The sequence below is a fragment of the Tamandua tetradactyla genome, chromosome X (assembly GCF_023851605.1).
Source record: "Tamandua tetradactyla isolate mTamTet1 chromosome X, mTamTet1.pri, whole genome shotgun sequence".
NCBI classification, from domain to species: domain Eukaryota; kingdom Metazoa; phylum Chordata; class Mammalia; order Pilosa; family Myrmecophagidae; genus Tamandua; species Tamandua tetradactyla.
In genome coordinates, this window is record NC_135353.1 from 127,823,064 (window position 1) to 127,839,332 (window position 16,269).

A 16,269-nucleotide genomic window follows, 5' to 3' on the forward strand; every position below is an offset into this window, starting at 1 on the left:
GCCACAAATGGGTATTGAACTCTTGAAATGTGGCTAGTGAGACTAAGGAACTAAAATTTAAAATTACATTTAATTTTAATTATTTTCAATTTAAATATAAATAGCCACATTTGGCTAGTGACTGCTGGATTGGGCAGCAGAATGCTTGAGTCTTACCATATTTGCTCTTATCACATTTAGTTCTCTTTCCAAGTGGAGGCCATGTGCTAATAGTACCTGGGACTGCTGGCAAAGGAAAGGATGGAGTGAAAGAAGGAACAAGACTAGAAAGGGGAAGAAAGTTGTACTGGGAGCAAATGGGGAATGTTTTACAGTTTTGCCTTTGGGAGGTCCTTCCTGTATGCTACTCTTTTTCAATCACATAACAGGTTCCTAATTCTCCATCTTTGCAGAAAATCATGTTTATTAATATTGTTGGATTGGTGCATCAGTTGAGCAAGTAATCCATCCTTTGAGGACAGTGCAGTAACCCACCATGAATAGCCTTATAATTTAGTCTTTGATTCCAATGTCAGTGGTGGACTTGTGGTGAGCTGATTCCTCTTGTGACCTTGACCACTCATTTTAAATAACTGGCTGGTGGTAAGTAGACTGGGTTTAGGACCATGGAATAGAAATCTTTCTCTTAATGACTGTAAATGCCTCCATTCAGGGAAGGAATTTAGAGCTTTTAGTCAGGTCCGCAAACCTTTATCCTAGGCCTGCTCTATGCCAGACAAGTTGCTAGGCACTAGTATCAAAAAGAAAACCCAAGTTCTACATCCTTAAAAGAGAAGGTAGGCCTTACCCAGTCCCTAACTGCTAATGAGCCTTTAAAAATGATTGTAGACACAATAGAGCCTCACAAAAGCATTTTAAATTTCTTTTGAGTTATTGTAATAATGTAGTTATTTAACTAACCATTATTGAGCACATATGGTGTGCCAATATGTGCTAGGCATTGGGAAATCAAAGACACTTTTCCTTGCCAGAAAATCCAGACATGTCAACTGTATGGCGATGTTCAACGTTTGGGGGTAACCCAAGGTATTATAGAAACATGGAAGAGGAGCTCCAAAACTCACATTAAATATGGTTCTTGTTACACTGATAAATGACTCAATAACAGTATTTTGAAGGAATCCATAATTTCTCATAAGTCTTTGCTTTGCAACACATATTCAATGTCACTGCTGATGACACTGTAATGAACCGATAACACAAAACCACAGAGAATATGAGCTAAGAATATAAAAGAAGGTAAAATTTGTAGCCCCAAATGCCAGGAAAGTGACTAGCACTATCGGGCACTCAATAAATATTTATCACACATCAGGCACTCAACAATATTTATTAAAGTGAAATTAAATTCTGGTTAATTCCATGTGGAACTTGGCTAGGGAAAAATCAGCATTTTTCAACATCCCCTAAGTAACTAAGATGCAGTAATGACTCATTCAAGATTTGTTTGTGTTTGCTTTGTTTCATTTTTCAAATTGGATATGGTTCAGGTTAGTGGAGACAAGGGAAATTTTCACATTTTAATATAGGCTGCTGTCTTAATTTGCTAGGGCTGCCATAACAAAGTAACACAAACTGTGTAGCTTAAAACAACAAAAATTTATTGTTTCACAGTTCTAGTGGTGTTCTAGTTTGCTAGCTGCCAGAATACAATATACCAGAAATGGAATGGCTTTTAAAAAAGGGAATTTTAATAAGTTGCAAGTTAACAGTTTTTAGGCCATGGAAATGACCCAATTAAAGCAAGTCTATAGAAATGTCCAATCTAAGACATCCAGGAAAAGATACCTTGATTCAAGAAGGCCGATGAAGTTCAGGGTCTCTCTCTCAAGTGGAAAGACACATGGTAAGCGTGGTCAGGGTTTCTCTCTTGACTGGAAGGGCACATGGCAAACACAGCATCATCTGCTAGCTTCCTCTCCAGCTCCCCTGAAGGCATTTTCCTTCATTTCCAAAAATCGCTGGCTGGTAGACTCTCTGCTTCATGGTGCTGTGGCATTCTCTGCTCTCTCAGATTCTCAAGCTTTATCCAAAATGTTTCCTCTTTTATAGGATTTCAGTAAAGTAATCAAGACTCACTAGAATGGGTGGAGACACATCTCCACCTAATCCATCTTAACAACTGCTCTTGATTGAGTCACATCTCCAGGGAGATAATTTAAAATTTCAAATATATAGTACTGAATAGGGATTAGAAGAAGCCTTTGCTCCCACAAAATGGGATTAGAATTAAAACATGGCTTTTCTAGGGTACATAAACCTTTTCAAACCAGCACAAGAGGCTAGTCTGAAATCAAGGTGTTGGTAGGGTTGTGCTTGTGTTCCATGTCTCTCTAACTTCTGATGGTTTGCCAGCAATCCATGGTGTTCTCAGTCATCACTTGGTGTTCTCCCCTTTGCCTCTTTGTGCCCAAATTTTCTCTTCTTAGATGAAGGGCCCACCCTACTCCAGTATGACCTCATTTTAACTTGCCTAATTCCGTCAGTAATGACTCTATTTCCAAGATCACATTCTGAGGTACAGGGGATTAGGACTTTAACATGTCTTTTATGGAGACAAGATTCAATCCATGACATCAACTGTAGACAATTCTTGATTGTTTATAGTTTGATTATGCAAGGAAGTGTCTCCCAGTCTCTTGGTGTGTAACATCTTTGTGAATTTTCAGGGAAGGGACCCCTTTTTTGCTGGCCTTCCTCCAAATCATCCTAAGTCCAGCTTTCTTGTACCCTTTACCCTCAGCACCCTACAACCCCCTGTGGTGGTCTTCTCAGTCCCTCATACTATCCCTATTTATACTGAGGTACAGTTAACGATGCTCTAAATCTGGTTAGTTTCTCTTAGTTTGTTCATCTTTTAATTATTTATACTTTTTCTCTTAAATCTCTACACCAAATTTATATCAATTTATGTGTAAATTATAGGAATAAAACCTTTGCTGTATTGCAGAAGTAAACTTGCTCACTATACACCTTACCAAAAAAATGTATATGAAAAATGTCTGTCTCCCAATATCCAATACTCCTCTTCTCTGGGAACCACTGTTAGTAATTTAGGTTGTTATTCCTTAGAGAGTTATTGTATGCATAGGTAATCCTTAAAATATGTGTGTGTATATGTTGGAATATATACTGTAAATATAAAACAATATGTATATTTATATGCAAATATAATTTTACATATGTATTTGCCAAAATCATATTTTTAAATATGCTGCATATCAAACTGAAATTTGTTTTTTCTTGTTAACAATATGCCATGGACATCTCTCTGTATCAGTATAGTTAGATCTATCTAATTTCAACAACTAAATAAACAATATTTCATTGTACAGCCCTGTCAAAATTTACTCAATAGATCTGCTGTTGACAGATATTAGGATTGTTTTTAAGTTTTTGCTAGTACACATTATGCTGCAATAAACAGCTTCTTACATATACCTCTACAGACTTGTATAGGAGCATTTCTTTTTATTAAATTTATAAAAGTGGATTTATTAAGTCAGTTGATTTGGGTAGGCTTTTGAAATTTTAGTTATAGTTGCTGTCTTCACACATCCTTGCTAGCTAATAATATTTTTAGTTTTTTGTCAGTCAGATGGGAGAAAATATCTCATTTATCTATAATTTGTAATGTTTTATGATTAATAAGACTTAGGGGGTTATACTAAATCATTTTGTAAGTTACTTATTTATCCTATGCTGGATAAATTTTTTTTTCTTTCTATGTTGAAAATATTTTCTATGTTGTAAATATTTTCTTACAGTTTATCAGCTTTTAAAATTTGTTTGTGATGGTTTCACTATACTAAATTCTCATATATATATTTAGGAGTTTTCTAAATTAATGCTATTCCACTGATCTTTATGATTAGTCTCCAATTTTTTTTCAAAAATCCCAGTACATTAAAAGATTAAACATAAATTACTACTATATATATACATTCATAACTTACAATATATATTCACCTCTGAAAAATGTATTATCATTATAAAATGTTACAAAAGACTTCCTTAAAAATTTAAACTTTTTTTAAAAGGGAACTTTTAGTATTTTCTTCTGCTCTCTAGAGGTGTGGTCTAGGTGTTGCACCCTACTTTGAACCTATCTTATCTATTTCTATGACAGCACAGTACTATTTTAGTTACTGTAGCTTTATAATATGTTTTGATACCTGATAGGACATTCTCCTTTCATTGCCTTGCCTTTAAATTTGTCCTTGGTTACTTATATTTCATCAGTTATTCTTCCAAATTAATGTTGTTTTCATTTTGTCAAACACTCCTCCTTCCATATACCACAATCAAAAAGCTTCTATTGAGCTATTTTATTTCTTATAATTTCTGAATATTCCTCTTTATAACCTCCCGTATCTTTTCTTTTCACTCTAAGGAGAATACAGCTATTCAGAAAATTTATTCTGAAAATTTCTCAGCATTCTTTTGTTTGTTTCTGTTATTGTCTTTGCTTTTATTCTTAAAGGACTTCCTAAATTCCTGGAAGTCTTTGAATGTCCCTTCCATTTTGAGATGAGACTCTAGAAAGTTGCTTGGAGATTGTATGCATGGGTGGAGCTCCGGACCTTTCTACCTGAAAATGATGGAAATGCCACTTTCTTTCTGCCCTTTATTCCTTCACTTCAACTAAGTGTACCTGAATGGTTCAGAGGCCAGCTTTGCTCTGGTAAGGAAGAATCCAAGGAGCCCTTCCACCTCAAAAGCATCCTCTCCACCCCAGCCAGCTGGGTTTTCATATACTAGCTATCTGTCCAGTACAGCTGATGCCTACACGATCCATGTGCACTTGTCTTTTCTTATATCAGATTCTGCCCTTGTTTGTTTCTTTTCTTTCTTGCCTTCCTATACCCAGTGACTCCTTAGTTTTTTTCTTATATTTTGAAATCTTCTTGAATTCTTGATTTTAAACATTTCTTCTTCCCACATTTACATTTTTCTCAACTTTTTTCCTGCCCCCATACACCTGAGTAGTATAAAAGTTCCCCTGAACACAGGGGTTAACTCAGAAAGTGATTCTCCTGGGTACATAGTGAAGAAGAGTGTGGGAGGAGAGAGGGAAGCAAGTGTGGTCGATAAAGTTCTACAGGTGAGTCTAACTACAGATATGCACGTACAGAAGTTGGGAAGGTGCACACCCTCCAGTTTTCTCTGTTCTTGCTTCATCATATTGAAAGGCTCTTCATGGATTTTCTACACCACATTTGCTCCAGAGTTCTGGGCCACAATTCTTTTCAAACCATCTCAATTTGAATTGTGGAAAGATGGCAGAGTAAGAGACTCCAGGAATCAGACCCTCTGTCAGAGCAACTAGACAGGCAGGAACTGTCTGAATCAACTATTTCAAAACTCCAGAGTTTTGTTGTACAGAATCCAGACACGAGCAAGAGCAAGAGGCTGATAAATTACAGTAATATCAGTAAATTGCTCTCTTCATGTGGTGGTTACCATAACCCACCCCCTACACTCACAGAAAGCAGCAGGGGTAGTCTGGACCCTAGCGTAGTTTGCTGGTGACCAGAAAGGGTCATAAAAATTCACTTCTTCAAGATCCAGGGAGGGCAAGTGCCAATCGCTGATCACTGCTTTTGATTAGCTAATTGGATCATTGAGGACTCAGCTCTGAGGGTGGCCATTGATCCAACCCACCCTGGACAAAGACAGCAGAGGAGACTTAAAGGTGGTATGTTTCCTCAGAGCTGCAGAGGACAGTTGAAGAGCTGTATTTTCTGGGCAAGGGCCCAGGCAACAAAGCACAGCTTTGGGGAGCCATGAAAGAAACTCCTGGTGTCCTTCCTAGCCCTTCTCTATTCCCCTCCCCAGAGCAGTTTGGGGCCAGCCAGCACACCTTGTGGTTCCCTGGTCTTTTTCAGACTGAGGAAAACTGACTAGCGAAACTCCTCTCCAGCAAGTCTCCTGTCCTAGAATTTTCTCTTCAGGCAAAAACAGCTTGAGACATTGCAAGCAGTGTAAAGAATGACTGAGATGGATGGCTTGCGGCAAAGGCTTGCTTACTTTAAAACCTTCAGTGGGGCAGTACAAGAATAGCTCAGTGGTAGAATTCTCGCCTGCCATGTCAGTGACCCAGTTCGATTCCCGGAGCTTGTACATGTTAAAAAAGAAAAACAAAAAACCACCCAGAAGAAGAGAAGGTCTATGGGCATTTAAATTCCTGTAAACAGAGAAACTTCTAAGGCCACTAGAAAGGATGAGCCCAGGATAAGAAACAGGACCTGAAAAGACAGGGAGGACCCTGCACTTTCCATTTGCCTTAGGCTGACCTTCCTGATGAGAGGGCTGAACTATGACTGAGAGAACCAGCCAATGCAAAAACAATTTGCAGAAACAGTAAAAGGTTTTTTTTTGCCTAGGTTTGTTTGGTTTTGTTAGCTCCTAACAAATTTCTTCATATCATCAGCTGGATACTAACTAAAGAAGCAAACATCTCAAGTAATAAATCCCAGAGATAACATTTTAAAATGTTAAAATTTTCAGTGTTCGACAGAAGATTATAAGATAAATAATGAAAAAGGAATTGGTGGCGCATCCGAAGGAAGAGGATAAAAATCAAGAAACTATCAAAAAAAAAGAGGAGAAGACCAGATTGGGGTGTTACTGGTATTAGACTTTAAAAAATGCTCTTCAGTATACTCAAAGAGATGAGGAAAAGTACAGAAAAGAAATAAATGATGTTAGGTAAACAATGAATAAACAATTTTGAGAATCTTAATAAAGATATAGAAATTTTAAAATGGAACCAAAAAGAACTACTGGGGTTGAAGACTGCAATAGCTGAAATGAAATATTCCCAGGAGGGTATCAGCAGCAAAGAGAAGCTGGCAGAAGAAAGAATCAGCAAACAATTGAAGTGACTCAGGCTGAGGAGCGAAAAGAAAAAGACTTATGAAAGCAAAAATATCCTAAGAGATCTCTGTGACACCATGAAGCATACCACATACAGATTATAGGAGACCTAGAAGGAGAAAAGAAAAAGGGGCAAAAGGAATGTTCAAGAAATAATAGCAGTAAACTTCCCAAACATAGAAAAAGACATGAATATGCACATCTAAGAAGCCCAGAGAATACAAAACAGGATGAACTTGAGAAAAATATACCTCATCACGTACTGGTCAAAATGTTGAATGCAAAGGACAAAGAAAGAGTACTGAAAGCTAAAAGAAAAAGCAACATATTAGGTACAAAGGAGTCCCAATTATATCAAATGCTGGTTTCTCATCAGAAACCTTGGAGACAAGAAGCAGTGGGTTGAAATTCTTAATGTGTTGAAAGAAAACAATTATCAACCAGGAATTTTTATTTGGTAAGACTTTCTTCCAGAAATGAGGGAGAGATGAAGACATTCCCAGGTAAAAAAAAGCTAAGAGAGTTTGTCACCGCTAGACCATACCTATCAGCAGTATTTAAATTAGTACTTAGGCTTGGGCACTTGACAATAGTTCAAAACAGCAAAAGAAATAAAGACTTCTGTAAAGGTAACCATTTGGGTAAATATAAATGTGAGTACTATTGTGTCATGTATTTTGGTATATAAATCCATTTCTTACTTCCTACAGGTGTTCAAAGGCAAATGCATAAAAACTAATGATAAATCCAATAAAAAAGTAATGATGAATCCATGGTTTTGGACACATAATGTGCAAATATGCAAATTGTGACAACTACAAAAAAAATGGGAGTACAGTGAGGTATAGGAATAGTGTATGAGTATGCTCTTGAAGTCAAGTTCGTAGCAAATCAAATATGGTTGTTAAATACTTAAGATGTTAAATTTTAACCACATCATAACTACAAGGGAAATATATGAAAAAATATCCATATATAAATGAGAAGAAAATATATAACAGCGCAAAAAGTCAATTAAATTTGAACGTAGGCATTAACTGAAGAATTGAGGATCAAAAAAGTGTAATACTTACAAACACTAAATAACAAAGTGGTAGAAAAAAGTCCTGCATTATTAGCATGACTTTAATGTAAATGAATTAAACTTTCAGTCACAGGCTGAGATTGGCATAATGGATTAAAAAAGCCTAACACAAATATGCTATTTACAGGAGACTCACCTTAAATTCAAAGATATAAGTAGGTTGAAAGTAAAAGGACTGAAAAAAAATGCACCCTACAAGTAGTAACCAAAAGGCAGCTAATATCAGATAAAGTAGACTTTAAGTCAAAAAATGTTGTGACAGACAATGATGTACCAGTTATAAATATATATGCACCAGCAACAGACCAAAAATATATGAAACAAATACTGACAGAATGGAAGGGAAAAATAGATGGTTCTACACTAAGTTTAGGAGATTATAATCCACTACATTCAATAATGGATAGAATATTTAGACAGTAAAGCAATAAAAAAAAAGACATTAATAATACTGTTAACCAACGAGTCCTAGCAGACATATATAGAACAACTCACCCAACAACATGAGGCTACACATTCCTTTTCTTTTTTTTTTTTTGCATGGTCAGGCACTGGGAATTGAACTCACGTCTATGGCATGGCAGGCGAGAATTCTGCCTGCCAAGCTACCGTCACACTGCCCTACACATTCCTTTTGAGTGCACATGGATCATTCTTCAGAATAGACAATATGTTTGGTCACAAAACGAGTTTCAATTAATTAAAAAAATATTGAAATCATACACTATATCTTTTCTGGCCACAATGAAATAAAGCTAGAGATCAATAACAGAAGAATAAATGGAAAATTCATAAATATGTAGATATTAAGTGATGTATTCTTAAGAAAGCAACGGGTTAAAGAAGAAACCACAAGAGAAATCTTGAATTATTTTCAGGTGAATGAAAATTAAAACACACCAAAACCTATGTGATGCAGCCAAGACAGTGCTGAGAGCGAATTTTATACTCTAAATGCTTACATTTAAAAAGAAGAAAAATGTAAAATCAGAGACCTAGTCTCAAAACTGGAAGAACTAGAAAAAGAAGAATAAACTAAACACAAAGTGAGCAGAAGAAAGGGAAAAAAAGATTAGAGTGGAAGTAAATGAAATAAAGAACAAAAGCAATAGAGTGAATCAACAAACACGAAAGCTGGTTCTTTGAAAAGATAAAAAAAAATGTACAGAATTTTAGTTAGACTGATGAAGAAAAAGAGAGAGGTCACAACTAAAATAAGAAATTAAAAGGGGGAATATTACCACTGACCCCACTGAAATGAAAAAGGAATATGAGGATACTATGAATAACAGTATGCCAACAAATTAGATAACCTAGATGAAATGGATAAATTCCTAGAAAAACACAAACTACCTACACTGACCCTAGAAGAAATAGAAGATCTCAATAAATGGATAACTAGTAAAGAGGTTGAATCAGTCACCAAAAACCTTCCAATAAAGAAAAACCCAGAATGAGAAGGCTTCACAGGGGAATTCTACCAAACATTCCAAGAAGACTTAATTCTAATTCTGCTCAAAGTCTTTGAAAAAATTGAAGAGGAGGAAACAATCTCTAATTCATTCTATGAGGCCAACATAACCCTCATAACAAAGGAGATAAAGACACCACAGGAAAAAAAACAACAGACCAATATTTCTTGTGAATAGTGATGCAAAAATCCTCAACAAAATATGAGCAAACTGAATGCAATAGCACATTAAAAGAATTATACACCATGGTTAAGAATGATTTATCCCAGGTATGCAAGGGTAGTTCAACATAAGAAAATCAATGTAATGTAACACATTACCAAAACTAGGTAGAAACACCACACAATGATCTCAACTGACACTGAAAAGGCATTTGATAAAGTCCAGCACCCCTTCTTGATGAAAACACTTAGAAAAGTAGGAATATAAGGAAACTTCTTCAGCATGATAAAGGGAAAATATGAACAACCCACAGCTAATATCATATTTATTGGTGAAACACTAAAAGCTTTCCCCTAAGATCAGGACCATGACAATGATGCCCCATCACCAATGTCATTCAACATCATACTGGAAGTTCTAGATGAGCATTTAGACATGAAGAAGAAATAAAAGACATACACATTGCAAAGGAAAAAGTAAAACTTTCCCTATTTGCAGATGACATGATCATATCTACAGAAAATCCTGAAAAATCCACAACAAAGCTTCTAGAGTTAATAAATGAATTCATCAGAGTGGCAGGGTGCAAGATCAACACCCAAAAATCAGTAGTGTTACTATACCCAAGTAATGAACAATCAGAAGAAGAAATAAAGAAAAAAAATTCTGTTTACAATAGCAACTAAAATAATCAAATTTCTACAAATAAATCTAACCAAGGATATAAAGGACTTATATGCAGAAAATTACAAAACATTACTAAAAGAAATTTTAAAAAACTTAAATAAATGGAAGTACATTCCATGTTCACAGATTGGAAGATTAAATATTGCTAAGATGTTAATTTTACCCCCCAGAATTTACAGATTTAACATCATCCCAATCAGAATTTCAATAACCATCTTTTCAGTAAGTAAAACGCCTTATCAAGTCATCTTGATAAAGAAAAAGGAAGTTGGAGGAGTCACACTTCCCAATCTTAAAACTTACTACACGGCTACAGTAATCAAAACAGCATGGTTCTGGCACAAGAACTCACATATAGACCAGTGGAATTGAATTGAGAGTTCAGAAATCAGTCCTCATATTTATGGCCAAATGAATTTTGACAAGGGGACAAAGACTACTCAATTGGAAAGAATACTCTCTTCAACAAACGGTGCTGAAAAGAAGTAGATTTCCTTTTGCAAAAGAATGAAGGTGTGCCCCTACCTCACACCATATAAGAAATCAACTCAAAATGTAACAAAGAGCTAAATAGAAAAGCCAGAACTATAAAACTCATAGAAGAAAATATATGGAAACATTTTCAGGACCCATATTAGCCAATATTTTCTTAAATTTTACCCCCAAAGCACAAGCAACAAAATAAGAAATAGACTAGCAATACCTCTTTAAAACTAAAATCTTCTATGCATCAAGGAAATTTATCATGAAAGTTAAACAACAACCTACAGAATAGGAGAAAATGTTTGGAAATCACTTATCCAATATGGGTTTAATACCCAGAATGTATAAAGAAATCCTTCAACTCAACAGCTAAAAGACAAATAATAAAAAATGGGCAAAAATTTGAATAGACATTTCTCCAAAGAATATATACAAATGACCAATAAGCACATGAAGAGATTCTCAATATCATTAGCATTAGGAAAATGCAAGTTAAAATGACAATGAGATAACATTTCACAACCACTAGATTGGCTACTAATAAAAATATGGAAAATTGCAATTGTGGGAGAAGATCTAGTGAAATAGGAATACTCATTCATTGCTGGTAGAATGCAAAATAGTGTAGCTGCTATGGAAGACAGTTTGGCAGTGCCTCAAATACTTAAATATAAGATTCTTAAATATAGAACAACCATATGACCCAATAATCCTACTTCTAGGTTTATACCCAGAAGAATTGAAAATAGCAACTCAAACAAATATTTGCACACCAAAGTGCATAGCAGCATTATTTATAATTACCAAAAGTTCCATTCATCAACTGATGAACGGATAAGCAAAATATGTTATCACACACAATGGAATATTATTCAGCTCTAAAAAGGAATGAAACTCTGATACATGCAACAACATGGATAAACCTTGAAGCCATCATGCTGAATGAAATAAGCCAGACACTAAAGGACAAACCTTGTATGATCTCGCTGATATGAGATAATTAATATAAGCAAACTCATAGAGTGAGAATCTAGAATATGTTACCAGGGGACAGTATGGGGATAAGGAATACAGAGTAATTAAGGCTTATAATGAACAGAGTTTCTATGTGGGACTATGTGGAAGTTTTGGTAATAGATGGTGGTGATTGTAGCCCAACATTATGAACATAAATAAATAGCACTGAATTGTAGATTTCTATGTGGTTAAAAGGGGAAATTTTAGGTTGTATATATGTTAGTAGAATAAAAAAATTAAAAATCCATGGAACTGCATAACACAAACAGTGAACCCTAAATTAAATCACATCTATTTTACTGAGGAGGAGAATGAGAGAAGCACTTTTCTTCCAGAATGAAATGAAATTGTGCCCCAAGTTGTTACAGGGTGGGGCTGGGGGAGTGGGTAGAGGTTGTTTGGAGGTCATGATTGAAATGAGGGTTTGGGACTCTGAATTTTAGCTATCCATGTCCTCTCTTCCCTGTCTCCAAATAATCAAATAACAGTTAAAAATAGAAAAAAAAGGTGGCTTCTCACAAAATATTAAAGTTCAGTCCTTTCTATTTTACAGTAATGGACTGTTATTTCCTTTACACATCTTTGGTTTTATTCTGATTTCTTATGAGAGAGGAAATAGTAAAAAACAAGTATTAACAGCAAGGAATACAAGGTTTCTAATATTAAACAGGGCCTGAATTAATTCATAGAATTGCATTGTTTTATTATCTGTGAAAAGAAGCATAAGGTTTGATTTTTTCCCCAAATAATTAACTGCTTAGTTATTCTTTTGACATCAGTTTGGTTTACTTCATAGATAAAGAGTGTAATATCCAAGATTTTGCTTTGGGACTTTTCAAATTGAAAAATGTGTGTTTCATTGTAAGTTCTGTGGTTAAATTGATGGGATGATAAATAACTTTTTTCCATTTTGCTGTTCTACAAGATTACTGTGGAACCATGGTTATTGAAGGAGAGGAAGCTCCAATTGCATACACATTGGATGATACCAAACCTGATGGCAACTGTGCTGCCATAATGGGGTAAGGCACAGTTATGACGGTGTGGATGGTATTTTGTGTTGATAAAGCAATCCCATACTATTGATACATGTGCCCCCAAACTTTGCCAAATGATGTTTTTCACCCAATGACACCATTCTCCAAATCCAGAAGTAGAAAAATTCTTATTTCTTTCTAAAAATAATGTCTTTTAATGAATAAATATTCAGAGTAGAAGCAGAATAACAATAAAAGTTTTATATTTACTATGTTAATTTTCTGCTTCCTATTTAGTTCTGGAGATAGATATATTTAGTTGAACTATATTTTGTGAAAGCATTATATAAAGACCTGAATTAGGGTGTTTTGCTAAGAGAACTTCTTCAGGAGACTGTACGGGAATCAATGGTATTTATGTTTTGTGGGCGACTAAGATTTTCCAAGTTCCTCTGGAGAGGAGCCAAAGCCACCCCAGTCGTCATCTTGGAAGGGAAGACCAAAACTGATGGGAGATATCTTGGGTCCAGAACTTGGCCCAGAGAGGTGGTTAACTGGAGCAGCCAAAATTAAGTTGAGCTATAGGATATGCATGGGTCTATCTCAGGGAAAGTCATGGATCAGAACAGGGAGATCAAAACCAGTCATTAAGTTAAGGCATAACTGAGGGCATATGTTATGAGAGGCAGATTCCAGAAGTCTGGGTGCTAGGAAGACACCATAGTAGAGGCAGAACTGAAGAGCAAGAGCTGGGAGAAAATGAGAAGGGCTCAGAAACTGCTTTAAATAGGGTATTGGAAGCCCAAGGCTCATTCCTATGGGCCACCAGCCATGCAGGGCGGTGGGGGTGGGGAAGTCAGTCATAACATTAGGCAGGAATTTTGGCCAGCCATCTTTTTCAGTCCCTTGAATCCCTGAGGCTAGAAGGTGCCCTTCAGGAATTTGAAAAACATGTAAATGGTGAAACTTTGAACATAAAGAAGCTAGTGCATAATTCGTTTCTTCAGGCTTTTAACCTTGTACACTAGGCACATGTATAGCCAGAAAGATGAGGTCAGGATGGAACAATAATTTCCCTTCTTTTTTCTTGTTTGTATGTTTTAGATTTATCCTTGCCCACAAGGCCAGAAAACTGGCACGTCTTACCAAAGAAGAAAGGTAGGTAAAGAATTTCTTTTCCTTTCATTTTATTCCTTCCTCTTTCCCTCCCTCCCTCCCTCCCTTCCTTCCTGCTTGCCTTTCATTTTTCTTTAACGTTTGAATTTACAGACTGCCTAATAATATGTGTATTGCCAATTTTGAGTCTGTTATCTTAATTATTAGAGTCTTGTTGTATAAAGTCATAGTGCTGATAACTTACGAACCAAATATTAAAATTAATATTTATTAAGTTTACTGTGCATGAGGCACCATGTTACAAGCCAGGGAAAAATTTAAAAATGTGTATAACTCAGGGGCTGAAAGTACACTTGGGGAGGGTATAACCAGGTACACAAATGACTGCATTGTAGAGTAGTCTGCAGTGCATACCACATGAATGATGCATAATAATTACTAATTATAGGTAGAGAAGAGCCAATTTTTCTGGAGGTGGCCACTTTTTCTGGCCATTAGTATTTACGACTGCAAATAATTTATTCCTACACCATCAGTGATAATGGATTTACCTACTAAAAACCTCCTTAATTGCATCACTCATTCCTTCTCCCTCATTTAGTGAACTGCTCCATGACCACTGCCACCTCTATGCTAAACCAGGGCTATGGAGGTCAGACTAGGCCACTCACCTACAAATATTCCCAGTAAAATATAAGATCCTTGAGGGTGGGAGGTTTTCTCCCGTTCATTCACTGCTGGATCTCCAGCACCTGGAGCAGTACCTGGAGCATAGTAGGTGATCAAAATTTTTTGTGAAATTAATGAATGAATAGTGGTTACCTTCGACTCATATCTGCACAATTTACTCCAGAGATAACAGATCATTTGGATCGAGGTCAGGCACCACTTATGATGTAACCACCATTTACCACTATGAATGTCACAGCTCCCTACTTAGAGCAATGGAGTGTTAGGATAGCCATTACTACCCTAACAGGTCAGGAGTACATCACCTGGATAAGTCATTTGCAGTCCCATGCCTCCGTATCTGATATGAGGATATCAGAGCATAGTCATTGTCTCTCTCTCTTCATTACATAGAGGTTTCAGGAGGAAGAAGTATAGCCAGTAGGTTACATCTGAGGAGAAAAAGAATCACTTTGGAGGTGTCTTTAATTCATTCAGGCTCTTAGATGAGCTCATTTACATTGTTAGCAGATGGGTAGGAAAATTCTGTACTGGCTGCAGTGCCCCACTTCCTTTCAAGAAGAGTTTCCTCATCAGAGGCCGCCTCTACTCTCTTACTGGGCTGCCATTTCATTAAGAAGCTGCATCTCACAGTGCGTCTTGAGGTCTGTGTTTCCTCTCAGTATGGCAGTTTGATTTATTTTCTAGAGAGACTAATCTGCAAAATATATTTCTTGGTGGATGAAAATAAATGAAAGGCATGGTTTTGTCATTTTAAAATTTGATTTCTGAAAAGTCTTTATATATTAAGAAACTTATTTGAATGTTATATATGTTGCAAACCTTTTTCCAGTTTGTCTTTTGATCATGTTTGTGGCCTATTCATTTTATACTTTAGCAAAACTTTACCTTTTCATGTAGCAAGTTTATCAAATTTTTCATCATGACTTCTAAATGGTCTATAATGTTTAGGAAGGGCTTTCTCTTTCTAAGATTATTAAAAAAAAATCACCCAATTTACCATTACTTTTATGGGTTTTTTTTTTTATCTGTTTGGTATAACTTCTTTATTTTTATGCAATATATTTTCATAGGTAAAATTTGTGACATTATAGGTTTAATACATTCAAAAAAGAACAAAATGCCTGGTTTAAAAAAAAATTAAAATGAAATGTCAAGTGGAAATCAGGGCTCACAGAGTCTTTTTATATAAAGGGCTAGGCACCTCTTTTACTTTTTTTTTCTTTTCAATAGGCTGAAGAAACTTTGTGAGCTCTATGCAAAAGCTCTGGGATCCCAAGAAGCTCTGCAAGTGAGGCTGATTCCCTACACTTTACTAAGGGAGACATCTTGCTTTGCTGTCCAGGGTCTGGCAGGAATAGATCTGTGCATGTCAGGCCCTAGAGCTCAAGTTTTCCCTTAATATATTTGTGGAGGGATCTGCACAGGACTGGTCAATTTATAAGTATAAGTTGTCCCAGAGAGTATGGGCCCTAGGTGTGTTGGTGGTTTGTCAGGGAACTTGCAACACTGTTGTATCTTAGATGCTGCTATAATTGTTCTCGAATTCAGGGGTCTTCTTGGAGCAGGGGATTGGCCACTGTGCTCTCAGTTCTGTCAGGAAATAAAAGGAGGTAGTCTTTGTTACCTGCAATGAGAGCCTAGGTCCTAGCAGCCAGGGCAGGGATGAGAAGAGCTTTCCTTTACTCTGTTGGTGTGGTAA

At 36.1% G+C, this 16,269-nt stretch overlaps 1 protein-coding gene across 1 annotated transcript in view; it reads left to right on the forward strand.

The window, feature by feature from the left end:
- Positions 1 to 16,269, forward strand: part of MAOB (monoamine oxidase B) — a 130,262-nt gene that overhangs the window by 107,441 nt on the left and 6,552 nt on the right. Inside the window, exons 9-11 of the mRNA XM_077146643.1 lie at positions 12,710 to 12,806; positions 13,866 to 13,919; positions 15,801 to 15,858. Coding sequence (XP_077002758.1) covers positions 12,710 to 12,806; positions 13,866 to 13,919; positions 15,801 to 15,858 — 209 coding nt within the window. The remainder of the gene's footprint in view (positions 1 to 12,709; positions 12,807 to 13,865; positions 13,920 to 15,800; positions 15,859 to 16,269) is intronic.